Below are 27,750 nucleotides of genomic sequence, written 5' to 3' on the forward strand. Positions count from 1 at the left end.
GCTGTCCCAAAGAAATGGTCTCTGGCAAGAACAGATCTGCGGGGAAAACCTAGGTGACTCGACTGCGACTAGCAGTCCAACATGGAAAACAAACATGGAGATTGAGAAGCAGCGCATATGGTATGCTGCGATTTGTCCATAGTTTTGCTCTTGGCGCGTTGGTTGGTTGCCCCATGCTCGTCGGTCCTCGGGGTGATGCAACGGCCCGTCAACCGTGCTTCCTGCTTACTCCCGCAGCCTCCAACTTCAACCCTCACCGCATTTCAACAACCTTTGCAACCAGTACCTGCATCAAGACGGCCAACACGTGATCTAACCTCGAAGCGCCTGGAAATCAAGGGTCGTTGCTCGCGAGACCCAAGTGCCACGAAAAACTCGTGCGCCCGTGGCGTTAAAAGGACGCGCTTCCATTTCATCAACGTCGACGCTCGCTCACCTATCATCACCAACAACACTACATCAACCCAACCACCCTCCAACAACATGCCGTGCGCGGACGCCAACCATTTCGATGAGGCTGGTGTGAACCGTCATTACTGGCCTCCTGAAGGCCCCTTGAGGGTCTGGCCCTGCGAGCGCGAGTGTGGCTACTGCGGATTTCGAAGCAGGGATTCATCCCAGCTGCGGTCCCACGTACGTGAAGTCCATGTTGGCCAGGACTATCCCAAGGTGACTGTCATGGTCGGGCAGCGCCGCCCACCTTTATTGTGAGTTGTTTCTTGCGCAATATCATGGCTTTTGTTCATTGTTAACCAGTCACAGTGACAGCGCGATTCATAGCACAGTCCACCTGAAGGCGCAGTACGAGGGCAAGGCTCCGCTCAAGGAAGAGAAGAGATCAGCTGGACAGACCAAGCCTGCTGCGCTTGCCAAGCAAGAAGACGAGTCTAAGGAGAGTTTACAAGACGAGACTGAAACCTCGCACCTGCTTGAACCAGGCCAGTCCAACGAGACCACTGATGGACCCTCTGCTTCTGTCAAGACCCGCCCTCGCAACGTTCAAGTCACGGAAAAGGCAGCTGCCGCTGCTGTAGATGCTGCTGATGGGCTCAACCGCAAGCGCAAGCGCCAGGCGCCTATCAAGTCTCATCCGCACGAGACCTATCCCTCGCGCATCAGTCCCAAGACCAACCAGACCTACACTGGAACACCCGAGATGAATGGGACCGACTCTACTGCTTACACCAGAGAGAGCACAGCCACCAATGGCCGCGCGGTCAATGGCCACGATCCGAACGAGAAGCTCTATGCCAACATCACCAACAACGTCGCTGGTCTGCTTGAGATTGCCGACGCTGCTGGACTGGATAAGCTCCGCGTCTACGATGCTGCCAACGACGCTCTCAAGAAGTTTCTGTTTGCCAAATCCAACTCCAAGGATCAGTGAGCGGCTCCTCGAGTTCTCTCCCACACGGAAAGCTGGCCAGCGAACGGCACGCAGTTGCGCATCTGCAGTTCCCATCAATCGGCACGACACATGCATTCTTTGCAATTCATCTCGAAGCTACCAGCTTGGCCTTCCTCACTTCGGCGTCAAAATCTCAATCCTTTTCAAGTTATGCCCCCAAAAGTTCCTTCTTGCGCCCACAAAAAGCACCAACCAGTCTTCTTTCCACTGCCCGCTCAAGCATTGACTATTGACACGGAACTTGGGACCACCTGCGTTCATTCTCAATGCGTTAAACTGGGAATTTGGTTTCTTCATGCGGTTACCACGGGGAAGGATCCCTGCTTTTGCGTCAAAGACAGGATTTGACTTGGGTCATCATTGAGGACAGAGAAAGGAGAGGTTCGCCAATACAGTGGCATGGATAGTCCAATGGTAGAGTATTGATTCTGCGAGTCCCGTGCGGCCCACTGACTGTGATGTGTGTGTCCTGTCTGAGTTGGATGTGCAATCTGCATGTTGGCAGTAGTCAAGTAAGTGTCTGAGCCCTGCGAGCACGCAGTCCAAAGCTGATTGTGAGGTGCCCAAACGCAGGCATAACCCAAAGCCCAGCACACGCCTGTCTATTGCTTGGTTCAAAAGCACTTGCTTGGGCTCCCAAGAAAGGCGATATTGAACAGGCTTTGCTACAGTGTTTGTTTGTTGGGCACGCGGATTGATCAGAGTTCAGTCATGTCGTGTTACCCCATCCCAGGCACGCTGTCAAATGTTGTGGCTCGGCCTCGGTTGTTTCCAAGCTATGACCACGATTGACGACTCTCATGGAGCGTTCGTTACTCTTGGTAGGCGACTCTCGTGGAGCGTTCATTACTCTGGTTTGAGCTGCGGTGCTATCTTCTGGTGCGGCTCATACTTGTGGACAGGCACAGCACTTGACTTATTACATGCGTCTGAGAAGCCACAACGCTTCTTGTCTGTGACCCCTAAGTGATAAGACTTGTCCATACCCCCCCTGTTCTCTATCCCGTACGCTAACCACTTGGATCTTCGCTTCTCTTCAATGGAATTAGAGCAGTAAGGATCATTCAATTTCATCAAGAAGTATCAAAAGCTGATCTGCTAGAGTTTCTGAGCGGGCCACTTATGGAAACTACAGCCCTAGAACCTACAATTTAGGACGAAACGTCTCATCCCTCCCCATAGCCCTCTCAATCGCCTCCAGCGCCGCCATAACCTTCTCATCATGATTGCGGCGCCCAATGACCTGCAGACTAACCGGCGCACCCACATACCTCTCGGGGTAGTACAGCTCGTGGTTAAGTTTGTCCTGGTCGTTCATCGGGACGTAGCTGTCGTCGCGCTTGTCCTTGACCGGGTCGACAAACGTCACGGGGAAGACGACGCCGGGGTAGTCGAGTAAGTTCCATTGAGCTGTGTACGGCCAGTAGCGCGAGCACTCGTGCGGCGGCGCCGCGCCGGGCGTCGCCGGGCACAGGATGACGTCGACTTCGTGGCCGTCGTGGGCGCCGGTGGCGGACCAGTGCGCAGCGTAGTCGGCGCGGTAGTTGTCGCGCTCGCGGCAGAGCTAGCCAAAGCGTCAGTCTGTTCTTCTTTCCTTGTCGTTTGGGGAGAGTGTGTTGACTTACGGCCCACAGCTCCTGGATTGAGAGCTTCTTGACTCCGGGCTGATTGATGATCCACTCGGTCAGGGGGAGCAGCGGCTCGCCGCTCTCTTGGATGACTTCGATTGTGTCCTCCCCGCCGTCCGGGAAGTACAGCCGCGAGAGAATATTCCATGCTTTAGCATGATCCAAGGAGACCCAATCCACAATTTTCATGCCGGCCGCACGGCACGCGTCCGAAACCTCGCGCATGGCGCGAATCATCGGCGGATGCGGCTTGACGACGCCATCCCACCACTGGACGGCAACCTTCAGGGGGCGATCCAGCTTGACGGGCGTCCACAGTTTCGGGAACAGAGTGGGGTCGTGGCGCCAGGGCTCCGTCTTCAAGACGAGGTCCATGAACAGGTTGATGGTCTCGCGGCTGCGGGTCAGGGGGCCAAACGTCGGGATGACGGTCTCGTTGCCCAGCATGGTGCACTTCATGCCGCTGAGGGGCAGGCGGCGCGAGGTGGGCTTGAAGCCGTAGACGCCGTTGTTGGACGCTGGGCAGCGGATGCTGCCGCCTATGTCGCCGCCCATGCCGAGTACGCTGCCTCCCATGCCAAGCAGCGCGCCCTCGCCGCCAGACGACCCGCCGGGCGTCAGGTCGCGGTTCCACGGGTTCACCGTCAGCCCGGTGACGTTGTTGTTGCACTCGAGCTGCATCGTGCTTTGTGGCTCCGTGGTCCTCACGTAGAAGACGCATCCTGACGCGTACAGGATGTCGTTGATGGCGTTTGGGACGCTGGGCCCCCCGATCCAGGCAATGTAGCTGGCGTGGCATGGCTTGTCGCGCATGCCGTGCTGCTGCTTGATGGAGATGGGCAACCCGTGCAGCGGCCCCAGCGGCTTGGAGAGCGAATCCAGGTAGCGAGCTTGTGAAAGGTCAGTCTGTCTCCTTCATTGTCTTCCCGTTTCGAGAGCAGATCTCAACTCACCGCGCGTTATAGCTTCATCCCACATAAGCTCCGTTACGCAATTGACCTACTCAAATCTCAGCACAAACCCCAACCACCAACCTCCCAATTCTCCCCGTCGAGCCAAACTTACAGCATATTGCGCCAGCACAGCATGTCTCAAAAACGCGCGCGTCAGCTCCTCCGACGACAACTCGCGCCGCCGCAGCATCCCCAGCAGCTCAATGGCATCGAAGTTGTGCGTGAGCTCATACTCGCGCGCCGTGAGGTACTTTTTCGGCAGCCCCTGCGAGCTCAACGGCAGCGGGTCCGGCAGCTTTCCAATCGGCGGGTCGACTTTGGCGAGCGAGGCGTCGCGATAGTCGCGGGCGTGCTGAGACTTTTCTTTCCAGTCGCTCATGGTGTTCGCAAGCTATTCACAGTTAGAAAACGCGACGAAAAGATATCTAGAATTCCGGAGTGGACGAGAAAAATAATGGCGGCATGTCGACCGATTTTACCCCTCAACCCATTCTTGAATATCTATCTTCTGCGCCTGCACCGGTTGCATCTCCTATCGCCTCCGTATCAGCGTGTAAGCGGGGTACAGTCTCTGCGATCAAATGTACCCGCCTGTCCTGCGGGGTTTAAGGTTATGATGAAAGGTGGGAGGCGGAGCGCCGCGCTCTCTCCGCTGGGACTCCGCTGCCATGGCTTCCCAGGTGTCCCATTTGCCATTTTGGGGGGAAATCTGGTCGTACTCGCGGCTCTGGCTGTGGCTTCCAAAGCACGAGCATTCGTTTTCGAGGACCATGGCGTCTAAGAAATGATGGCAAGGAGAAGTGTGCTTCTAACAAGATTATTGTCCCAACTCCTTGTTCTGAAATGTTGCTTGCTGATGTTGTTATCTAGCTTTGTTCGAGTATGCAAGAGTCTGCATGGCCAGAGGAACTCAACCGCAGGGATCCTATCAACGGATCTGGATCCAGTCGTGGAGCATCCAGCCGTGGAGCCTCGAATCCAAATAATGCGTGTCATCGAGAGGCAGGACCACGGCAAAGCCAAACATCACCGAAGAGAAAACCGACTCCTCTTCCCCCTCGAAACCCTGTGGACATGATCCATGTGCATTACGTTTTGCGTTCCTGACGCCACGACAGTCACAACCATCTTGGCAAGCAACCACCAACATCGAGGGGTTAGTAAACAACAGGCAAAAGGATCCACGGGCCAGGAGCACTATTCCTGGGTCAACAGCCAATCGCAATGTCTGCAACAAACTCTGTTTACAAGCGCATCTGGTGGCGGGGCAAAGTCTCCCGAGCTTGCTTGGTCGATAGTCGACAAGCCAATCAAGACGGACGGAACCTGCCTGCGCTTAATTCAACACCCGCCTCCATTGATTGCGATAAGGCACTCACGCTGGGGAAGAGAACAGCAGTCTTGCTCGGCACGATTGCGAGGGGCCACAAGCCTCGAGTGCAAGATCTGTCCCCCCATCTCCGTAACGGTTGGTTCTGTAGCTTGGAAGGCCTCTATGCCGCCCAATGACCTCCAGAACGCCGAGATGAGCGGGGCCAATCTACCAGGTATGCGCGCCCCCCATCTTGCAATCCGCAGCAAAGAACTGATGTCGAGGACGAACTGAAAGCCAGAAACCGCATCGCCCACGCGTGCGCGAGCTGCCATGCGCGCAAAATTAAGTGCGACCTGACGGCGCGACGAGGGCCGCCCTGCAGTCGCTGCGAAGACTCGGAGCTGCCCTGCAACGTCATGGTACGGCGGCGGCGAATGATTCGAGCCGTCGAGTCGGTCTCGCGAGAAGTCGTAGAGTAAGTAAGTTCCGTTCGCAAAAGCAAGACGCCAGCCACGGAAGAGGAAGAAGAAGCGGGAACTAAGGCAAAAGGAAAAAAGTGCAGCGGCGGCGGCGGCGGCCTTTGGCAATCATCCCCACGCCCACCAGACGTCCGTCGAAACTCCGAATACGGTCAGCATAGTCAGCAACAGCAGCGAGAAGACGACAACGACGAAGACGACGACGACGACGGGCGAGCTGTTCAGCAGTCTGGGCCCCAGCGACCGGCCGCGGCGCTTCGAGGTCAGCGGGCTCAACGACATCTCGAAGCAAAAGTCGATCCTGCTCGAGTTCCTGTCGCAAGACTTCCATGAGGCGGCCGACATCAGCGACTACCAGCCGACCTTCATCGACGAGTACGCCAGCGTCACGCGCCTGCTGGGGCGCGAGTTTGGCCGCGGCTTCGCGGCCGGCGTATACCATTTCCGCGACGCCCCTGGCATCCCGCGCACCGTCACTTCGGGCATCCCGCGCACTATCACGTCGACGGAGCGCCAGGTGCTGGATCACTATGGAGCGTTCATGCTGCCGAGCGCGCCCATCGCCGACGCCTTCATCACGGCCTTCTTTGACCGCGTCTTCCCCACCATGCCCATCATGGACCGCGGGACGTTCTTGAAGAACTACTACGGCGTGGGCGGCGCCGCCGCGAGGAAACTGTCTCTTCTGCTCATTCAGGCCGTCATGCTGGCCGGCTCCGTCGTCTACAACCACCCGGATGTCCAGCTGCTGCCGGACGAGGTGTCGAGCCGGCTTCACGCGCGCGCCAAAGCCCTCATCAACACCAACTTCGAGCAGGACCGGCTGGTGCTCGTGCAGGCGCACCTGCTGATCGGATCGATGACCAATGACAGTTGCGACGACACGATCAACAACATGTGGCTCTCGCTCGGCACGGCGGTGCGCATCGCGCAGGGCATCGGCCTGCACCGCGACCTGGGACGGGCCAAAGCCAGCCTGGCCATGCGCCGGCAGTGGAAGCGCATCTTCTGGACCCTCTTCATCCACGACAGCATCTGCTCGTTCGAATGGGGCCGCCCGCGCGCCATCCACCTGGCAGACACGGACGTGCCGCTACCCAGCGAGGCCGACTTCAGCCCGGACGAGCCGGGCGGGCTGCCATCGACCGAGCACATCCAGTTCTTCCTCTCGCTGTGCCAGCTGTGCTTCCTCATTGTTGAGTGGATGGAGCTGCTGCGGCCGGGCCGCATGGCCTGGGGCAGCCACGGCGGCGGCAGCAGCAGCAGCGCCTCCTCCGAGGAGCCGTACGTCGACCAGACGGCCAGCGTGCGCCTGGAGCTGGAGACGTGGCTCGCGGAGCTGCCGCCCGCCATGCAAGCCCCGGCCGACGGCGCCAGCGGCTTCGCGCTGTGGCCGGGCACGCTGCACATTGCGTACTACGCCGTGGTGCTGCGGCTATACGCGTCGTTGACGGGCGCCGCAGCCGCAGAAAAGGTGCACACGGCCGCAGAGCGCATCCTCGACATCGGCAAGGACCTCGCGGCGCAGAACCTGCTCGAGTCGCTGTGGGGCTTTGGCCTGCACCAGCTGGACCTGGCAGTGGGGCAGCATGCGCGCGAGACCAAGTCGGCCGAGCAGGGCGTCGCGGAGAGCGCGCTGGGCCGGCTGAGGGAGGGCGTGCATCTTTTGCGTGAGGTGTGTCAGCGCAGCTCGACTGCCGCGCAGGGCCTCGCTTTCTACGAGGCGCTGTTGGAGGGCCGCAATACGGGCCACGAGGGTGAGGCAGCGGGTGAGGCCGATGAAGCGAGCGAGGAGTCGGCGGGCCCAATGGCGTCGGGGTTGCAGCAGCCTGACTTGAGGCTGGCAGGCTCATGGGGGGCTGCTCGGTGGAGTGGCGATGATCTGGCGAGCCTGGGGTTTCTGGATTGGAACGCTCAATGGACGTAGTGCTTGCTTCTTTTCTGTCCGACAATTGATAGAAGGCTGGAAGAGTGTATTGTGATGGGTAAGTCGAGATGCCGGTAGTTACTTCCAAAGCGGTAGGCAAACGGGAAGATTGCGTGTCACTAGAGGAGCACGGAGCACGGAGAATGGAAGCATTCAGCTTGAATATGCCGACATGAGTCGAACAAGTGTACAGCGAACAAGTCTGCCCCAGAAAGCGCTCGAAAAACCAGAATATTTCCTGCCCACAAATAAGCAACACACAACGCACCAACTTACACCTTGCTATCCTGCTTGGGGTGCACAACCTGAACCGTGGCGACGCCCTCGGACTGCGCCTTCTTCATCCTCTCATGCTCAATGACGTCTTCCGGAACGAGCCCCATGACGGCCGCCTCTTCTTCGATGCGGCGCGGCACAATGACCGCCTCCTCCAAAAAGTAGTTGGTCTCGCGGACGTAGAACCAAATGACGCCGTACAGACTGACCAAGCCCACTGCGTAGAGGCAGAGCTGTATGATGGTCTGCGTGAGATACGAGATGCCCTCCGAGTCCATGACAAACGAGACGCACATGCCGAGACTGACGGTGCCCTTGAACGCTCCCGCGTACCTCGCACACAAGACCGGGTCATTCGTGAGGGCGCTCATGGTCCACTGGACGCAGATCTGGAACGTGGCGTAGACGATGCCAAACAAGAGGTACAGAATGAAGCCCGAGGCGAAGCTCGGGTCGCTCCAGTCGATGCCGGGCGCCGGGTCGTTGGCGTCGATGTCGTTGACGATGATCCAGATGAGCAGACCTACCGTGGCGCCCATGGTGATGACGCCCATCATGAGGGAGCCCATCATGCCCTTCTTGCGCCGGCTCTTGATCCGCTTGTTGTCCATGACCCAGGCCATGGCTAGGGGCGTGGGGATCATGATGAATTGGAATAAGAGATTGGTCAGGGAGCGCGTGCGGAGGTTGAAGTAATGTCCTACAGCAGGTCATTAGCTGGGAGGCTCCGGCAGGGGAGCATTCATGTACCGTTGATACTGCTCACGAGCGCGAGGCACATCTCGCCTACGAACATGGCGGGCAGGAGGAGGATGATCTTTTTGTCGAGCAGAACGCTCAAGACGCCCTTCATTTCCTCCTTGAACGACGGCTGCTTGAAAATGGCAATGTGGGTCCCGTCATCGCGCACAATGTCTTTTGGCTCAACGATGCAGAACGTTGCAATGACCATGGCGCTGCGTGGAAGGTCAGTCTCTCGTCCACTTTTGGAAACAAGTGTCGTGCCGACTCACCAGCCCATGATGAGCAGGAAGATGACCCAAACTGCTGTCGTGACGCCCGTCACTTCGGTCTTGTCGTGATTGACGCCAAAGGCAATCAAAGCGCCGACAGTGCTTCCCGAAGACGTCAAAACCCACTGCCAGGTAATGTACTGTATTGGCGTTAGCTACAAGTCGTTCATACCGCTCCCGAATGGCACGCTGGCAGGGTCCAGGGAGCATTCGTTCGCCCGCGGGCACCTTTCTGGTCACCGCTTCCCTTCCGCCGGCCAAGACGCTTCGTCCCGTCGCAGCTCACGCTTTCGAGCGGCATGCGAAAGGGATCCTCAGGGGTAAAGTCCATCTCCAACCAACGTCACCAACTTACCATGGCTTTCTCAGACTCTTCAGCGTATGCAAATTGAATGAATCCCGAAGTCGTCCATAGACAGGCCGCACAAAAGCCTGATTTCAAATGAGTGCCCAAGACATGTATCTTTAGTCGATTCGGTCTCACCCAGAATGAATCCAGCCGTCAGGGGAAACCATTGATGTGCAGTCTTATCATAATACCACAGTGCACCAGCATACAGCGGATATCCAATGGAACCAAGCAGAATGGTCTTCTTCGGCTTCAAAAAGTTCAAGATGGAGCCGGCTATCCAGCCAAAGAAGGCATAAGGGCCATAGAGGATGGAATTGGTGAGCGAGGCCACGTGCTGAGATGAGGGTTTTCCGCCGCCGGCCCCCAAAGCAGTGAGGGCGAGGTAAATGCCTGGGAGGCAGAAGAGGATGGTGCCCATGATGAAGTTTTGGTTGAAGGGGCGATTGAGCCGCCATTTGCTTTGCGGGGCGGGCATATTGGCGGCGGCGGCGGCGGCGGCGAGGCTTGACTGTGCAGGCGCGAGAGCAGCAGGAACCGTTCAGGAAAGATGTGTCAAGATGGGCGGCGATTCGGCAGGCTTAAAGGAGCATTCGGTGCAGAGTCTGATAGATAGGGTGGAAGTCTCGCAGTTGATAGGACCCCTGCTCGAATGTAGTCCATGTTGTTCTTGTTCGCAGGTTTAACCTTCGCGATGGGGCAGACCAGGATGGTGTTTGTTTGGTGGTTGGTGGACGGGGAGGCTATCACAAATGGAAATGGCGACCCCGCAACCCCAATCTCGGTGCTGGGACGGGCTCGGAGCGGGAGCGGGAGCGGCGGCCTCCCGGTCCCCGTTGCGGGATCGCCGCGGCGCCTGCTCATTTTGGGGACTTGGGAGATATATCAGTCTTGGGTAGAGCGGGTAGGAGCATATCAACTCACGGCTGATAGTGAATCGCTCGCACCAAAGAATTCGCCCACCATGGTTGCAGAAGTCCAGCGTCCTCCTGCTCCGCCCATCAATGCCGACTTTCATCCTCCGGATGTCCGCTACAACGACGTTTACATCTCTTTTGATCGCATCCAAGAGGCTCACAAGCCCAACAAATGGCCCGCACGCAAGCACATCAAGGTACCCGAGTACCCTGCCACGGCGTCCCCTGACGAGATAGTCGCTGGCATGAAGGTCGCGGGAGGCGCCATTGTGCGCAATATTCTGTCGCGAGAATCCATAGTACAGATGGAACGCGATCTACGACCATACCTCGAAGCCGACGAGCCTTGGGAAGCTGGCACCTTTTTTCCGCCATCGACGAGACGCGCCTTTGGGCTTGTTGGCAAGTCGGATGCCGCGGCGACAGACTTGATCGGCAACGAGCTGTACCAAGCCGTGTCTCGGCGTTTCTTGACGACCAAGGCCTACAAATGGTAAATTTGCTCAAGGTCTCCAAAACCCAGCCTTACTCACTGGGGTCCAGGTACGGCAACTCAAGCGAACTCAATGTCAGCTTGCCGCAAGTCAACAATACCATTGCATTTTCGGTCCGGCCGGGCATCAGCTACAACCAGCCATTGCATCGAGACGACGATATCCACTACCCGGACCGCCAACGCGTCGAAGTGTACCCCGAGCAGACCAACTCGCGCGACTACGGAGTTGGATTTTTTGTCGCTGGCACAAAGAGCACGAAGGCCAACGGGGCGACAAGATTCATCCCGGGATCGCATCTCGAAGCGACCGAACACCCGCCGGATGAAAGTTTTGCAGCGTACGCCGAGCTGGACGTGGGCGATGGGTTCATGATGCTGAGCAGTTGCTACCACGGCGGCAGCGCAAACACGACCAAGGACGAAGAACGTCTGCTCTTCAGCTGCTTCATGACGAGGGGATTTCTCAGGCAGGAGGAGAACCAATATATTGCCGTACCCGTAGAGCGCGCAAAACAGCTGCCAGTTCGGATCCAAAAGCTGCTCGGGTACACAATCAGCGAGGTAAGCGGCCTTTTCGAGCGGATTGACAGGATTGAGAACTGATTTGCGACAGCCAATGCTAGGATGGGTAGAGTTTAAGGATCCGCGGGTGTTGTTGGACGAGAATGCGCCGCGCGTCGCTCATGGAGAAGGGCACGCAAAAGAGGAGCAGGACATTTGAGTGTGAGTGCTGTAGCATGAACAAGACCAATAGCAATGCACGGCGTCCCAACGAGGTGAAAATAAGCGCGTGGTTCGACAGATGACGTTGGATGTGCATCTGTTGAGAAGATCCAGATTGTCCGGGGGTGGAGCTGTAGCGCGGAGTGGAGGGAGTGGAGACTGGGGGGCCGGGATCAGCAGCTGGCACTTGCTCCCTGGGGCATCATCGATCCGGCTCCTTGAGGGTGAGCTGACGGTGGTTTCTTTGTCTCCAAACTCTAACGGAGGGATGCGACAGTCGACGAAGGAGCAATTGGACATTGCTGCGGGATCGAGAGGGCGACCCGGCCATCTGGCGTGCGGTGCGGGTGAGGTGGTGCACTGCGATGGCTGCTCACCGCCGATAAGGAAGCTATCGTCAAGCTAGTCCCATCTCCGTCTCCATCCCAGTCCTCCGTTCCTGCATGTACGCCCGCCTCTTCGACTCCCTCCAAGCTCAAAACCTTTCTCCACCCCGTTTCCGGCTTTTCCTCTCCTCCTCCCTCCTTCACTCGTCATCCATCCGCCGACATTCGCCATCATTCACGCCCATCTTTGTTCGCGCATCACGACTAGCTCATTGCTTGCATTTGCATTACACAGCGCAATCCTGCTTTACCTTTGTCGGTCCCTTTGAAGCCCCGCACCATCAACCTTCGCCACTTGATCCCTCCAACCATTTGACCCGCCCGTCATGGTTCTGGTCGACAATCAAGAATATCTCTGCGAGGAGGAGAAGCGCCTGTTGGAGGACAAGAAGCGCGAGCGCTACTGGAAGAAATGGGGTCCCTACGTCGCCGAGAGACAGTGGGCCACGGTCCGTGAGGACTACTCGCATGATGGAGACGCCTGGAGTCACTTTTCACACGACATGTCCCGCTCCCGTGCCTATCGTTGGGGCGAAGACGGCATTGCTGGCATCTCCGACACCCACGGCCTCCAAAACGTCGCCTTTGCCTTTTGGAACGAGAAGGAGTGGGTCTCACTCTTTCCATTCCATCTTGACACGGCCTGACGCTCTGCAGTGACTTTCTCAAGGAACGCCTCTTTGGTCTTTCAAATCCCCAAGGCAATCATGGCGAGTCCGTCAAGGAAGCCCATTTTCACCTCGACAACACCCCCACGGCAAGTCTCCCATTCATCCTTGCCGAACTCTCAGCTAATGATCCCAGCATTCGTACATGAAATTCCTCTACAAGTACCCTCAGCGCCGCTTTCCCTACGAAGATCTCATAAAGGAGAATGCAAGACGGGGTAAACAGGACAGGGAGTACAACATGGTCGATACTGGCGTCTTTGACGATGACAGGTACTGGGACATCTTCATCGAGACGGCCAAGGAAGCGGACGACGAAGAGGAATTGCTCTTTCGTATTACTGCCTACAACCGAGGACCTGATCCGGCCCCGCTGCACATTGTCCCGCACGTTTGGTTTCGAAACACTTGGACGTGGGGTCACGAGTCGCCGGACAAGAAGCCCTCGATCCGGAAGCTGAGCGGGACCGCCGCCGTGTCAAATCACCACAAGCTCGGAGAGAGATACTTTCAGTTGTCGCCGTCTCCTGGTATCGGTCCCAGCGGCGAGGATGTGCAGCCCCAGCTGCTCTTCACCGAAAACGACACCAACTTCCAGAAGCTCTGGGACGGGAAGAACCCTCAACCGTACGTGAAGGATGCCTTTCACCGGCGCATTTGCGACGAGCAGAAGAGTGCCGTCAACCCAGACAACGTTGGCACCAAATCCGCTGCCTGGTATGCGTTCGACGAGGGCGAAGGTGTCGCTCCCGGCGAGTGTGCCGTCGTGCGTTTCAGGCTCTCAAAAAGATACGACGGATACCTCGACGAAGAGCTGTTTGACGAAATCATGGAGCAGCGCATCCTCGAAGCCGACGAATTCTACTACCGCATCAATCCCATTCCAATGGCCGATGACCTGCGTAACATTCAGCGTCAGGCGTTTTCTGGCATGCTGTGGTGCAAACAGTACTACCACTTCGTCTGGGACCAGTGGGCCAATGGCGATCCCAACATGCCTCCGCCTCCGCCGGGAAGAAAAGACGTGCGCAACAAGAATTGGAAGCACATGCATCTGGATGACATTCTGTCAATGCCAGACTCGTGGGAGTATCCCTTCTTCGCCGCGTGGGACAGCGCCTTTCACTGCATCCCGTTGGCCATGATCGACCCCGACTTTGCGAAGAAGCAGCTTGATCTTTTCACTCGCGAATGGTACATGCATCCCAACGGCCAGCTGCCAGCCTACGAATGGAACTTTGGCGATGTCAATCCTCCTGTGCACGCTTGGTCGACGTTCAGGGTATTCAAGATTGAGCGCAAAATGTACGGGCACGAAGACTGGGATTTCCTCGAACGCGTCTTTCAGAAGCTGCTCCTCAACTTTACCTGGTGGGTCAACCGAAAAGACTTTGACGGCAAAAACGTCTTCGAGGGCGGTTTCTTGGGACTCGACAACATTGGCCTGTTCAACAGGTCTGATCCATTGCCGACTGGTGGTGTGCTGGAACAGGCCGACAGCACTGGTTGGATGGCGTTTTACTGCCTGTGCATGCTCAACATTGCGCTGGAGTTGGCCAAGAAACGCCGCATCTATGAGGATATCGCGTCAAAGTTCTTTGAGCATTTCATTCTCATCAGCGACGCGATGCAGTACCGAAGCGGCGGCGAAGAAAAGTCTCTCTGGAACGAAGAGGACGGCTTCTACTACGACGCCATCTCCTGGGGTGGTCCGTGGAGCCATCAGATGCCCGTTAGGTCCCTTGTTGGCCTCATCCCTCTGTACGCTACCTTGACGCTGGAGCCCGAGGTCATCAACTCGCTTCCCAACTTCAAACGTCGCATGGAGTGGTTTATTGAAAATCGCCACGACATGGCAGAGCGCAATATTGCAAGCATGCGCCGTCGTGGAAAGGGTGAGAGGTTGCTGCTTTCTTTGGTCAGCGAAGATCGCTTGAAGAAGATTTTGAAGCGCATGCTCGACGAGGACGAGTTCTTTGCAGACCACGGCATCCGGTCATTGTCCAAGTACCACAAAGACCACCCCTACTCCATGGATGTCAACGGCCAGCGTTTCCAAGTCAGTTACGTTCCCGGCGACTCCGACAGCGGACTCTTTGGTGGCAACAGCAATTGGCGTGGTCCTATTTGGCTTGCAGTCAACTTTTTGCTCGTCGAATCCCTCCTCCGTTTCTACATGTTCTATGGCAACAACCTGCAAGTGGAATGTCCCACTGGTTCAGGAGACTTTATGCATCTTGGCCACGTAGCAGAGGAGGTCCAGCACAGACTTCAGCATCTCTTTGTCCGCGGAGAAGATGGCAGACGTGCAATCAACGCTGGAAACGAGATGCTCGACTACGACCCGCACTGGAAGGACTACATGTGGTTCCACGAGTTCTTTGATGGCGATACCGGCAGGGGTCTGGGAGCAAGTCACCAGTGCGGATGGACTGGACTGATTGCGAAGATGATCCACGACACTGGGTAAGTCCTTTCCATGTTGGCTGAACGGCAACAACGCTAACATTCTTCAGTATTCGATGCCGCCTCCCGCAGACGCCGCGCACTCCGTCCACTGCCGCGGCGCACTACTTTGATGACATTTTCCACAAGTACAAGCCGTCAAAGCCGACATTCCGCCGTTCGTCGACAAGCCGCTCGATTGGAAAGCTGGAAGACTTGCAGATCGACGACCGCAACGGCAACGGCAACGCCATCGCCGACGAAGAGCTCGAGTCGCCCGTCAAGCCCATGAAACGCGTCAACTCAGTCGGCTATTTTGACGAGGCGGCCATTGAGAAGAAGAGGCAGATTGACGAGCAGGTTGCCGGCTACATCAGCGGCAAGCTGCAGCGGATGAAGAGCCACGAGTCGGCCGGAGAGGACATGAACGACGAGCTCGAGGCGCAGCTTGACGGCGCCTGAGCATGACCTCGGTTCGATGGAGACTTTTTCTTGAGACCTCGTTTCCCTGGCTTTCGCATCCCTTGCCTAGATTCCTAGAGGACGTGTAGACTGGGTGGAGTCTGATAGACGGGAGGACGGACGGACGGACCTGGAGGAGTGAGTGGCTTTGGGCGGGTTGTACTCGACTGTTCCTAGACCGGCACCTTTTCGACCTTTTTACGACCTATGAATGCGTTCTTTCCTGCTTCCTCTACTCGACCCACGTCTTGACTTGCCTTGCCTTGGTTTTCCGCAACAGTGTCGGTGAGTATTGCCTGTCCTGCTTTCCCTCGCGCCGATGACCTTTCACAGCCCTGCCGTGCCCCTCTTGTGATCCCACCAAGCTCGTCAAACACAGCTGTTGCTTGCCCAAATCCAAGTTCCGGTGCACCGTCCCGTCTCGCCATCGCACCTCGGCCTCGGCCTCGGCAAATCCGACAATGAATGTAGACGTTAGAGTTGCTTCGTCCCGAAAAGAGGCGACCTAGGTACCTTAGCCGGGGACTCGGAGTAGTGAGCGCCGCACCGCCACAGCCATCGGCGCGAGGTGATGACGAGTCACTCACTGGGGTCGTCTGTGATGCTATTTTCGTCTTGCTGGTCTGTCGACTGTCGTCAGTCGCCGTTGTCGACCTCCGGCTCCAGTCGTCAGGGTCAGCGTCACCCAGGCAGACAGGTAGGTCCGTCGTCGTCGCTTGCCCCGTCTGTCCTGATAGCTTTCTACACATTAGCTGCTTCTTTGTACGGGTCGGGAAGAGGCCATGGGAAGAGGCAAGACGCGGGCGGGCTTGGCGCCACGCGTATACCGCAGCGGGCAGAAGGCGATGGCGATGGGCGACGGCACGACGGGGTGGTGGTGGCGCCGTGTGGCGTGGCGCGGCGCATGCGTCGGTTCGGGCCGGATGACGATGGATGGCGATGGCTGGCGATGAATGGTGATTGATGGGACGCGTGGACGTGGAGGTAGAGGTGGAGGTAACCAGAGGGGGCGATTGCGTGGTGGTGGTGTGCCTTGCGGGACGACGGGTATAAGTGTACATAAAGAGGAGGACATCCTGATGCCAACCAACGTCCTCGTAGCCCTCACGCCTCTCTCCTCTCCTCTCCTCTCCTCTCCTCTCCTTTCCTCTCGACAGCTATCCACAGCTATCCAACAAATCCAACAAACAACCAATCAACGCCGCCACCATACCTCTCCTCACCAAACTCCTCGACAAAATGTCCCACCACGGGCACGGACAACACGTACACCACGGCAACGGCCCGCCGCCGCCGCCTCCACCGCCCGGTCCCCATCATCACGGCGGCGGCCATCATCACGGCGGTCCCCCTCCTGGTCCCCCTGGCGGATCTCCGGGTGGGTTTGGTGGGCCGGGGGGTCATCATGGCGGTGGTCATCAGCATGGCGGGCCCCCTGGCGGGCCCCCTGGTGGGTTCGGCGGACCGGGTGGACCGGGGCATCATCAGGGCGGAGGTCATCATGGAGGGCCGCCTGGCGGGTTTGGCGGCCCTGGCGGTCCTGGGGGCTTTGGCGGCCCTGGCGGCCCTGGTGGCTTCGGTGGTCCCCCTGGAGGCCCTGGAGGCTTTGGCGGCCCTGGCGGACCGGGACACCACGGGCATCACGGACATCATGGGCATCACGGACCGTAAAGTAGTGCAGTGTAGGCGACGACAGAAAAGATGAGGGATGCGGGGATTAAGGATGCAGGGAGGGAGAAAGATATACCCAAACCAAAGCAAACCGTCAACGGTTGACGGATAGAGAGAGAAATAAGAAATTCGAAATACTTTGACAGAAAGAATGAAGCAATTAAACGATGAAGTTGTAGGATTTTACTGTTTCAGTGATTAATGGAAGGGGGGAGGGGCGGTCTTGGCGTTTCAGGGGTAAGGGGGAGGCATGAAGGAGGGGAAAAGTGTCTTTCTTTTTTGACTCTCTAGTCTATTACTATTACCTATACTGCGTGCTCAAGAGTGGAGAGAAAGGTAAAAAACAGCCGGCGAACGTCCCGTCTCTGTCGCAGGTATGCAGGCAGTCAGTCACCTAGTGTGCGGTTGGTACAAAAGCCGTACATCCAACCCACCAGAAACTCGCCACCGCAGCAGCCAAACCTCAAAGCCACTGCTTCTCCTTCTCTTCCCCTGCTCAAAGTCACAAGTCAAACCGCGGACCGCGGACCACCCTCACCCTCCTCCTAGCCAACATGACTGCCTGTATCATACGGGCCCGTCCCCTCCAAGACTGACAGCGCCAGCGCTCGCGCCTCCGTCTTCCACGCATCGGATTCCTCGGCCGTGGAGTCTGCTCCCTTCTCTTCTTCCTGCTCTCCCTCTGCGGTCTGCTGCGCCTCTTGCTCCTCGGCATGGCTACTGCTCCGGCCCTCCAACGCTCCGAACGCTTGGTCGCGCCACCACACCGTCTGCGTCTCTGGGTCGGCGATCAGTGACGACCTTGGCGGAGGAGCGGTCACATGGATCTCGGGGATGTTGCGCGCGTGTGCTGGGAGGTTGTCGTTGGAAGAGGGGGTGAAGGTGGTGCTGTGGTTGTGGTAGACGGCGCCGTGGCGGTGGGAGTGGGAGTGGTCGGTGGGTTGGGGCGCGGGCGTGCTTGGGCGGTCGTCTCTCTCTTTCTGCCATGGATGGGCTGGAAGGGCTGCGAAATCTTCGCCGTCAATTCCAGCAACAGAGCCACAGCTTCCTTTCGTGGAGAAGTATTGACGCTCTTGACCAAAGCCACTCACCTCCACACGACCATCACCTCGCTGACCATTGTCAGAAGCACGCAAAAACGCAACGCGGACATCCACCTGCTTCTTCTCGAGTTCCACCAGCGAAGCCGGCGGCAGAGCCGAGAGGCCTTGCACCAAGCCCGACTGAACGGGACTGCTCGACGGCTTGCGGGGGTCGATGCTGAGGGAGACCTGCGAGGCGAATCGACTCATGCGCTTGAACGTGTCCCTGAGATTGCTGCTGCTTTCCGTCCTCGGCAAATCGTGCTCGCTTGCTCGGAGGCTCGCCATGCTGAACATCTTCTTGACCCTGAGATTGCTGCTGCTTTCCTTCCGCGGCAAGTCGTGCTCGCTCGTCTTGAGGCTCGCCCTGCTGAACATCCTCTTTACCTTGCGCAACGCCTGCGTGCTCTTACTCTTCGCCAAACCACCCCTGGACTCGACGACGGTGGAAAGGGTGACGGATGAGGCGTTGGACGCCTGGGTTTGAGAGAGGCGCGACCAGGGCGCAGCGGCGTCGTTGCGGAGGTGCTCGGCGGAGAGCGTGACGTTGTTCACATGGTCTCGGATGCTGGCGAGGCAGTCGATCATCTGCTTCTCCGCGGGGGAGGAGGGGGCGCGCTGTTTTGCGGCGGTCTTGAAGGCGATACATGCCGCGAAGCAGCTCTGGAAGGCTAGGGCAGTGAGGAGGTTGACTTCGCATCCCTCCAACGTCGGCAAGGTCCTGTTCCTGGTGTTAGACAGACGAGAATCTTCAACGGGGAAAGCTTTGCTTACTTCGCCTTCGCCTCGAAAATCTCCCTCCTCTCCTCCTCGCCAATCCGCGCCGTCATCGGGATGTCGTCGATGGTCAGGCCGAGCTTGATGGCCAGCAGCCGGTTGCGACGGTGCCAGGACGCCAAAATCTTGACAAGAATGTCGGCATAGCATTCAAACTTGTCAGCAATCTCGACCGTGGCTTTGCGCTGCAGCTTTGGGCGCAAGTCGAAATGCAGGAGGCGCGCCGCCCGGACGAGCTCCGCCTGGAACATGTCTGGCCAGAGGAGACGGTTGGCGCTCTGCAGAACGGCCTGGAACTGCAGGATCGCTTGGATCTGCTTGCTGGCCTCGCGTTCGAGGGCCGTCATCTCCGCGTGGACTGGGGAGAACGATTCGAGGGCGCCCATCTTGAGCGTTGGTGGGACGCGGAGATGCGAGGGTTGTGGAGGAAGCGTTTGGCCAAGCACCTGCATGAACTTTATCGGAGACGGCGCGGATCTCCAGTAGCAGTTAGTAGGAAAGATCACAGAGCTGTGTTGTTTTGATTTTCTGGGTGGGTGACCGCCGAGGATGTCGTGCGGCGGGAGGTTGAAGATCAAGATCATGCGAATCAGTTGCGCACCATTTCGCCGTATCTGCCCTGGGAGTACACTTAGGCAAATCAAAGTGAGCATGGAAGAGTAGTTTACGCTTAATTGTCTTGTCTGCTTCGCAGTGCTTGATTGAACATGTCGGTGATGTTTGGAAATGTGCGGATCAAGAAGACTATCTTATTTTTCATTACTACCCACGAAAGGACCTAGACCAACTCCAATTCTTGAACATCTTGGTGATGTTTGGAAAGGTGCGGATCAAGAAGGCTATCTTTTTTTCATTACTTCCCACGAAAGGACCAAGACCAACGCCAATTCTCCCGCTCATAATGCCCGAATCCTTGTCTTTCTTGATCGAAGAGAGGATCAATTCGACCACCAGCAACTCCTTTCGTTCCAGCTTCGTTGCGGGAACTTTCCACAATGTCCGACTCGAATATGAAAGAAACAAAAACAAACGCCAAACCATAATGGTACATGCATCATCAGCCCAGCTTGAGCATGCCACCTCCATTGGCTCAAGACCCGCTCAAAGCTGGCGTCCCAAGCGCTCCATCTCGTCGGGGCCGAAGCTGAGCTTCGAGAAGTCGAGATTTCCGGCACCGCCGTCCTGGCCATCGTTGCCCTCCAGCAAGGCCAATGCCTTCGCCTTCGCCAGCTCCCTCCTCTTCACCACCTCCTCCTCGGTGAGCTCCTCCTCCTGGTCTTCTTCCTCAGCTGAGTCACCACCTTCCTCTCCGTCGCGGCCAGCCTCCAAGTCCTGGAGGGCACGCTTGCGCCACCACGATTGAGCAGCCTCCGGGTCTTCGTTCGAGTCTGGCTGGCTCGAATGGTCGGGAACAGAAGCCTCAAGAATCTCCTGCTCAAGTTGGGTGAGCTCCTCTACCTCACCGTCGTCGTCCTCGAAGCGCTGGTCGATGATCTGCTTCCGGTTCGGAACGCTCTCGTGGTTGTTGCTGTCGTGGTCGTGGTAGCTGAGGCTCTCCTCGCTGGTGCTCTGGGGATTGCTCGTTTGCTCGTAGTCAGGCTGCTTGGTGGCCGTTCGGCGAGGGCTCTCGAAGACGGGACCGCTGTCGTGCCTGACCTCATTCGAACTCAATGTCGGTCGCTGGCTCGAATTGCTGACGATTCGAATCGTCTCGGCTTGAGAGAGCTGCGACTGTCGGCGGACGTTCTCGTGGTGCCTTGCGACCTCTCTCTGTTGCTGCTCAAGCACAGGGAGGGGCGCTGGTGGGAAGACAGCCAGGCGAGGACGCTTGCCTGCTTCCGAGAGTCCAAGACTGAGACGCGGGTTGGGCAAGTCTAATTTGTTGTCGTCTTCGTCGGTCTTCGTGGTGGCGTCGCTGTCCTTCTTCGCATTGCCCTTGAACTTGTTGATAAGGGACTTGAAGGGACGTTTGGAGCGGCTTGACTTGTCCTCCTTCTCCTCCTGACGCCGCCTTTCCTCCTCTGCCTCGATCCCTGCACTGATCTTGGACACATCTTGCCAGGCTTTGACTGTATCCCTGCTGAGCTGCTCGGCCGAAAAGGCTACATCTTCAAAGCGGTCCTGCACCATGTGGAAGCAGGATTGAATTGATTGAGCTGCCGCAGCAATACGAGGCAGGTCGTGCATTGATTCTCGGGTTGACTGGAATGGAGAGGCCACGCAATCAACAAAGTAGACGTGAAGGCGCTGGGCGGCAGCAAAGTTCAATTCGCATCCATTGATGGTCGGAAGGCGCCTGTGTTGATGTCAACGCCGATCAATCAAAAAGAAGGAACGCAAAGTAAACACTTACAGCATCTTTTCCTTGAAAGGAACAGCTTCCTGCAGCGTGCTTGGGAGGTTCTTGACGTTAATTGAGACCAGATCTCCGCTGATATTCTGGTTCGATCGGGTCCACAGGGCCAAAATATCGGTGACGGCGGCGCTGTGGTGTTGGATCTTGTTGACGGTCTCTGGTCTCGCGCCTTGCGCCAACGCCATTCTGAGCTCAACATGCACCAGGCGAACTGCCCTGATGATCTCACGTTGAAAGCCGTCAGAAAAAAGCAGACGATTCGCAAGGGACGCGATCGCTTGGATCCTTGCCTCGGCACGTGGAGTCAGAAGTGACACTCGGTCCTGCAGGAGAGAGTTGACTTCGCTCTCTGAAAGGGAGGGCCGGGTGGAGGGAGCGGCGGGAGCGTGGTGAGATTGTTCGATGGGAATGCCTTCCTCATCGCGAGAGTAGAGGGATGAAGTAGGCCTTGGGTTCTCCATCTCGAAGTTGAAGGTTTGAAGTGTAGTGAAGAAAAGAGGGGAGATGGTAATTGGTGCCGTGTGAAGCGTTGATGGCACCGGGGACGCGAGTTGGCAAGCTTGAAAGAGGTGGTGGAAGATTGGGGTTGAAGAAAGGTTGAGATGGTGCAGAGGAAGGTGCAGCAGCGGTGGAATTGGATTTTGGCACTGTGGGTGGAGGTCCAGCCGCGGCGGCGACCAAAAGCGTTGGTGGTGTTAATTCTGGTCAGGTCGAGTAAAGCACTCCAACATTGTCAACAAACCATGCACCACCGCAGATACGTAGCTCGTCGACAAACCCATCGCACTCCATCATGCCTGCACAGGAGTCTCCCTTGAACCATTGATTTTACTCGGAAGAGACTACTTAGGACGTCCTCAATCGAAACTCCCTTCCTTCTTACCCATCCAAGCTTTCAGTGCCACTGTTGTTGGTGGTCCTGTGTAACAACACCAAGCAGTCTCCCATTACGTCATCTCAGCTACAGTTCGCCTAGATAACTACAGCTTATCCAGACAACAACTTACTACTTTAGTTAAGATATACTTATCTATCAGCTTCACACATCTTAACAAGTTTAGGACTTATTAGTAGTTAGCACCAGCTACTACTCCCCCTAGTAGTTTTAGTAATATATAGATAGCTCTTAGAGTAGCCTTAAATAGAGTCTTTAGTTCTCTTATCTTACTTTATCAGGTTATAAGCCCTTATATTACATATATAAATCACTTATCTAGCTTATTTTAGTATTATACTATAATACCATCTATACAATTATTACTAATAGTTATTTTATTATTTTATTATTTTATCCCTTATTATCTCACATAATTCCTACTCTTTAGTAAATTTATTAGTATTATCTATCTCTATAACTCTAAGTAATATACTAATAGTTATTACCTTTACTATAACTTTACCTTCCCTTCCTCCCTTATTATCTAGTAGTTTAGGCTTTACCACTACCTTATCTTCTATACCAGCTAAGCAGGCTAAGGCTAAAGAAGAGGTAGACCTAACTATAAATAATAGTAAGTTTAGTATCCCTTTAAAGAATATCTAGCTACTTAAAGGCCCTACTAACTAGGTAACCTTTAAGATAATAGTTAAGATAAGGCTTAATCTATTCTATTATACCTATCTACTTAAGGATAAGCTAAAAAATACTACTAATTATAAGAAGGATATATATATTATCTACTAATTTATAATAATTATTACACTTCCTATTATAATAGTACTATAGGGGCATACCAGTTTAGCTCACTCTATATAGTAGAAGCTTTATAATATATATAATACTAAGGGTATCCTCTCTAAGGCTAATATTATTAAGGACTTTATCTTCTATTAATATAGTAATTTTATAATAGTAAAGGAATTCTATAATACCCTATATAAATAAAGGTAAGCCTATATTAGCTATATCTAATAGTAAGTTAAGGACTAGATTCTCTATATTCTACTCCTAGAAAACTTATAGAATAATATTCCTATCTAGTATATAACTTAGCATATAAATTAGTATAATAAGAAGGAGACACCTAAGTTTAAGGATCTTTTCTATACTATAACTAATAAGATTAAATATACTAGTAAGAATAGTACTATAGCTCTTACTATTTATACTAGTTAGCAGTCTACTAAGCAGTCTAAGTCTAACCATACCACCTATAATTACTATAGAAAGAAGGGGCATATTAAGGCTAAGTATAGCTATCTTTACCTTAAATACCATCCTACCTATTAGAAGCCAGTATTAGGGGTATTCTACATACTAGATAATTAAGTCTCTAAACTACTAATAGTAGTAATAGTAATAATAATATTAATAACTAACCCTCTAGTATAAGGTATAAACTACTTTACCACCCTATACCTATATCTAGCTTTAATAAAGGATAAATAGATTATTAATACTAGGGCTAACACCTACTATATACTAAATTTAACTAAGCTAATAAACTACTTATAGTTTATACAGCTAGTCTAGGTATATAGTTTAGGTATAGCAATAGCTATTAGCTATAGTAATACTATACTCTACTATCCTATAAATAGTATAGTCAACACTCTTATAATAGAGGGTATTCTATATATTCTAGTACTAATAGTTAGTCTTATCTTAGCTTTAAAACTTAAGTAGAAGGGACTATACCTAGATTAGCTTACCTCTATATTATAAATATAAAACTATAGAATAGCTATTATAGCTTACCCTAATAGTTTAGGGGTAAATATTCTAATAGTTATTAATAATAATTATATAGTATAAGTATTTACTATAGCAACTCCTCCTATAGTAATATATAAGATATAGTACTAGTAATTAGGGTATATCTATACTGGCGCGCTTAATAAGCTCTAGTACTAGGGATAACTTATTATTACTAGTAACTAAGACTTCTATTATAAATCCTACTATATAGCTAAGTCCTACTAGATAGTATTATATAAACTAATACCTTAAGTAGACACGCCCTTTAGACGCGTCTATATTAATATATTTAGACTACTTATAGTCAGCCATAATAGCTACTATTAGGGGGTGGTATTTATAGATAACTACTTATATCTATAATACTTATTAGTTATAAAGACTAAGGGCAACACCTTTAATAGTATTTAAAACTTTAATAAATAGACTAAAACCTAGTTCTAATATAAGATCTAAGCCCTCTAAATAGATAATAGCATAGAGTTTAGCGGCTAAAAGCTGCTAGTATAGGTAAAGATAGAGGGTATTAAGGTTAAAAAGATAGCACTATACTTACCTAAGTAAAATAGTATTAGTAAGTTATCTATATACCTTATTACTAGTATAGCCTACTCTATAAGTATCGCGTTAAATACACCTTAATTATTATAGATAGAAGCTTATTAATATATAGTATATCTTCTTAACTATCTTCCTACTTATATACTTAATAGTAAGATACCAGTTAACGTTTTTAATAATACTATTAGTAGGTATAAGGATGTCTAGTTACTAGTACTAGTCTTTAGTATTACTATATATACTTATATCCTAGCTAAGAAGCGTCTTAAGAGCACTAAATTTAATATAAGAGTAAAGAAAGGATAGTTTATTAGCTATAACTATAAGTATATCTTCTAGGTATATCTCCCTTAAATAAACTAGGTTATCTATACTTAGGACGTATATTTTAGACCTCCTTAGTAGCTAGACTTAATAGCTACTATAAATAATATAGAAGATAGAAAAGTTAAGAATAGTAATAATAAGATACTTATTATATATCTTATATTAAAAATAGTTTAAGATACTCTTAAAGGCAATACTAAAGTAATCTATAACATAGTAGAATAAGCAATTAAAGTAGTAGAGAGGTCTAATATAGGTAGTATAGATATTAGTAGTAGAGGTAAGGAGGACGCGTTTATAGATATTATACTATTAGTAGATAAAATAGATTAGATTAATATCTCTCTAGCTAATAAATATACTAGATCTAATAATTTAGTACTTACTAACCTAACTTTAACCCTACTACTACCCTTACTATCTCTATTACCTATACCTACTCTACTACTAATAGCACTATTATAATACCCTTAGTAGATTTATACTAAGATATAATTCTTTAATAAGAAATATAGTTTAGATAATACTTAACCTCCTTAACTATCTACTTACTATATATATATCTTTACTACTATAGAAAATACTACTTATTACTAATAAGATGCCATCCCTACTAATAAGGTTCTACCTTACTTATAGTATAAGGCCCTTATAGGGCTAAAATCTATCTATTAGAGACCCTCTATAGATAAGTAGATATAGGAGTTAACTAATACTAGCACCTTTAAAGAGACTAACTACCTATTAGATAGCTCTTAGGTACTACTACTATAATAGGTCTAGATCTATAAGCTTAATAAGCTAGGTAAGAAGGTTATCTATAAGAGCTACATTATAGTTTTAGGTAATCTTTAATATAAGGGATTTAATATATCTAAAGTATTATTACTAGTTATTATATTTCCTACTTTTATACTATTTTTAGTAATTAACATCTATTATTACCTATTTTATAAGTAAGGGGATATTAAGACAGCCTTCCTTAATATACTACTAAAAGACCTAGTCTATACCTATATACCTCCTAGATACTAGGTTCTATAATAAGTTTAGCATCTCTAAAGAGCCTTATACAGCTTATACTAGTTACTACTTACTTAGTTTTAGTACCTCTATAATTTCTTATACTACCTAGGTTTCTACTCTCTCCCTTTAAAACCCTATATTATAAGATACTAGGACAAGCTTATATTTATCCTTATCTATATTAATAATCTCTATATTACTACTAAAACTAAGTCTAAAGTTAATAAAATCATCTTACTACTTAATACTAAGATCTACTTTAAAGATATAGGCTAACTATATTACTTCCTTAGTCTTTATATTAATTAATATATAAATAGCATAATTATACTATCCTAAGGTAGATATATTTAAAATATTCTTATATAGTTTAGTATAAGTAATACTACACGCGTCCTTATACTAATAGATTCCTATAAATTACATATATATAATAGCAAGAACGACCTAGACTATTAATAGCTTTATAGTAAGATTATTAGCTTACTTATATAGTATATAATAAGATACCACCTAGCTATTCTTTTTCCTACTACTTATCTCTTATAATACACCTATAACCTATTAAATAAACACCTTACTACTGCTTACTAAGTCCTTTAATACTTATAGGGTATATATAATTATAGAATCATTCTATACCCTAGTAATAATAGCACTCTTAGCTTATAAATCTATATAGATGCCACTTTTACTAATAATCTAGATACTTATTAGTCCTTATTAGGCTATATTATTATAGCTTTAGGCAGTTTACTATATATAAAGAGTAGGAGATAGAAGCTTATTAGTATATCTATAATAGAAGCTAAGTTTATTAACCTCACTCCTACTATTAAATAAGCCATCTAGATAACTTAAGTTCTTACTAAAATAGGTTATAAGGGCCCTAATACTTAACTAATCTAGCTCTATAATAATAACAAGAACGCCATCTAATTTACTAATAGTATAGAGTTTAATACTACTATAAAACACATTAATCTATACTACTAGTATATTAAGCAGGTAGTTATAGATAGAACTACAACTATCTCTTATATCTCTACTAATAAGATAATTACAGACGGGCTTACTAAAGTATTAGTAATAGTTAAGTACTACTGCTTTTATAACCTTATTAGGTATAGACTAATATAGTAAGTTTTCTATTTAGTTAATACAACTACTTATATATCTACTCTACTATAACTATCTCTTTTCTTATCCTAGGGGGTATATTAGTAGTCCTATATAATAATACTAAGTAGTCTCCTATTACATCATCTCAGCTATAGTTTACCTAGATAACTATAGCTTATCCAGACAATAACTTACTACTTTAGTTAAGATACACTTATCTATTAGCTTCGCGCGTCTTAATAAGTTCAGGACTTATCAGTAGTTAGCACCAGCTACTACTCCCCCTAGCGGTTTTAGCAGTATATAGATAGCTCTCAGAGTAGCCTCAAATGGAGTCTTCAGTTCTCTCATCTTACTTCATTAACTGTTGAGTTTCCTCTTCTTTTCTTCATGCTCGGTCTCACAGTCCTTCGCGTTTTAGGCCTTTGATGTGATCTTCGCCGCGTTCGCGTTCGCGTTCGCTTTCTCTCCGACCCTGACCGCCTCCCAGTCTTCTTGAACCCACTCCAAGATTGCGTTCTCGCCCACCTCATCAAGTTTCCGGACCTAAGGGATCTTCTCCTCGTCGGGCACTGGAGTATCGTTGGACTTCAGCTCGTCATTGTGAACAGAAACGATCCGGAGGAGTCCCTTGGTGGTTGTCTTCGAGCTTGGGCGATTATACTGATCCAAGGGGGACCTCTAT

General features: G+C 51.7%; 9 protein-coding genes across 9 annotated transcripts; 4 read left to right on the forward strand and 5 right to left on the reverse strand.

The window, feature by feature from the left end:
- Positions 1-256: 256 nt before the first annotated feature.
- J3D65DRAFT_457143 (uncharacterized protein) lies at positions 257-1,544 on the forward strand. The gene is made up of 2 exons (XM_066796397.1): positions 257-707; positions 763-1,544. Exons 1-2 carry the CDS (start codon positions 484-486, stop codon positions 1,385-1,387), a joined length of 849 nt encoding a protein of 282 aa, XP_066652839.1. The 5' UTR covers positions 257-483; the 3' UTR covers positions 1,388-1,544.
- Positions 1,545-2,552: 1,008 nt separating this feature from the next.
- Positions 2,553-4,551, reverse strand: J3D65DRAFT_700246 (amidase family protein; the record flags this gene model as incomplete). The annotated part of the gene is made up of 4 exons (XM_066804077.1): positions 4,102-4,551; positions 3,990-4,035; positions 3,034-3,926; positions 2,553-2,972 (listed from the first exon to the last, which is right to left on the reverse strand). Exons 1-4 carry the CDS (start codon positions 4,366-4,368, stop codon positions 2,553-2,555), a joined length of 1,626 nt encoding a protein of 541 aa, XP_066652840.1. The 5' UTR covers positions 4,369-4,551.
- Positions 4,552-5,149: 598 nt separating this feature from the next.
- Positions 5,150-7,862, forward strand: J3D65DRAFT_678821 (fungal-specific transcription factor domain-containing protein). Its single transcript, XM_066803670.1, has 3 exons — positions 5,150-5,536; positions 5,599-5,779; positions 5,862-7,862. Exons 1-3 carry the CDS (start codon positions 5,485-5,487, stop codon positions 7,708-7,710), a joined length of 2,082 nt encoding a protein of 693 aa, XP_066652841.1. The 5' UTR covers positions 5,150-5,484; the 3' UTR covers positions 7,711-7,862.
- A 120-nt stretch (positions 7,863-7,982) lies between these two features.
- Positions 7,983-9,826, reverse strand: J3D65DRAFT_557512 (major facilitator superfamily domain-containing protein; the record flags this gene model as incomplete). Its single annotated transcript, XM_066797314.1, has 5 exons — positions 7,983-8,686; positions 8,737-8,942; positions 9,000-9,139; positions 9,355-9,431; positions 9,484-9,826. The coding sequence occupies 5 exons, from the start codon at positions 9,824-9,826 to the stop codon at positions 7,983-7,985; spliced, it is 1,470 nt and encodes a 489-aa protein (XP_066652842.1).
- Positions 9,827-10,176: 350 nt separating this feature from the next.
- Positions 10,177-11,639, forward strand: J3D65DRAFT_631401 (uncharacterized protein). The gene is made up of 3 exons (XM_066800912.1): positions 10,177-10,758; positions 10,809-11,322; positions 11,375-11,639. Exons 1-3 carry the CDS (start codon positions 10,313-10,315, stop codon positions 11,480-11,482), a joined length of 1,068 nt encoding a protein of 355 aa, XP_066652843.1. The 5' UTR covers positions 10,177-10,312; the 3' UTR covers positions 11,483-11,639.
- A 351-nt stretch (positions 11,640-11,990) lies between these two features.
- Positions 11,991-15,532, forward strand: J3D65DRAFT_457166 (Six-hairpin glycosidase-like protein). The gene is made up of 4 exons (XM_066796398.1): positions 11,991-12,477; positions 12,528-12,627; positions 12,675-15,004; positions 15,055-15,532. Exons 1-4 carry the CDS (start codon positions 12,197-12,199, stop codon positions 15,443-15,445), a joined length of 3,102 nt encoding a protein of 1,033 aa, XP_066652844.1. The 5' UTR covers positions 11,991-12,196; the 3' UTR covers positions 15,446-15,532.
- Positions 15,533-16,542: 1,010 nt separating this feature from the next.
- Positions 16,543-17,295, reverse strand: J3D65DRAFT_631409 (uncharacterized protein). The gene has a single exon (XM_066800913.1). It carries the CDS (start codon positions 17,102-17,104, stop codon positions 16,613-16,615), a length of 492 nt encoding a protein of 163 aa, XP_066652845.1. The 5' UTR covers positions 17,105-17,295; the 3' UTR covers positions 16,543-16,612.
- A 366-nt stretch (positions 17,296-17,661) lies between these two features.
- J3D65DRAFT_678825 (uncharacterized protein) lies at positions 17,662-19,361 on the reverse strand (the record flags this gene model as incomplete). The annotated part of the gene is made up of 2 exons (XM_066803671.1): positions 17,662-18,919; positions 18,973-19,361. The coding sequence occupies 2 exons, from the start codon at positions 19,359-19,361 to the stop codon at positions 17,662-17,664; spliced, it is 1,647 nt and encodes a 548-aa protein (XP_066652846.1).
- Positions 19,362-20,076: 715 nt separating this feature from the next.
- J3D65DRAFT_678826 (uncharacterized protein) lies at positions 20,077-21,516 on the reverse strand (the record flags this gene model as incomplete). Its single annotated transcript, XM_066803672.1, has 2 exons — positions 20,077-21,271; positions 21,329-21,516. 2 exons carry the CDS (start codon positions 21,514-21,516, stop codon positions 20,077-20,079), a joined length of 1,383 nt encoding a protein of 460 aa, XP_066652847.1.
- Positions 21,517-27,750: the final 6,234 nt, after the last annotated feature.

The sequence above is a fragment of the Phyllosticta citribraziliensis genome (assembly GCF_038025025.1).
Source record: "Phyllosticta citribraziliensis strain CPC 17464 chromosome Unknown J3D65scaffold_9, whole genome shotgun sequence".
NCBI lineage: Eukaryota > Fungi > Ascomycota > Dothideomycetes > Botryosphaeriales > Phyllostictaceae > Phyllosticta > Phyllosticta citribraziliensis.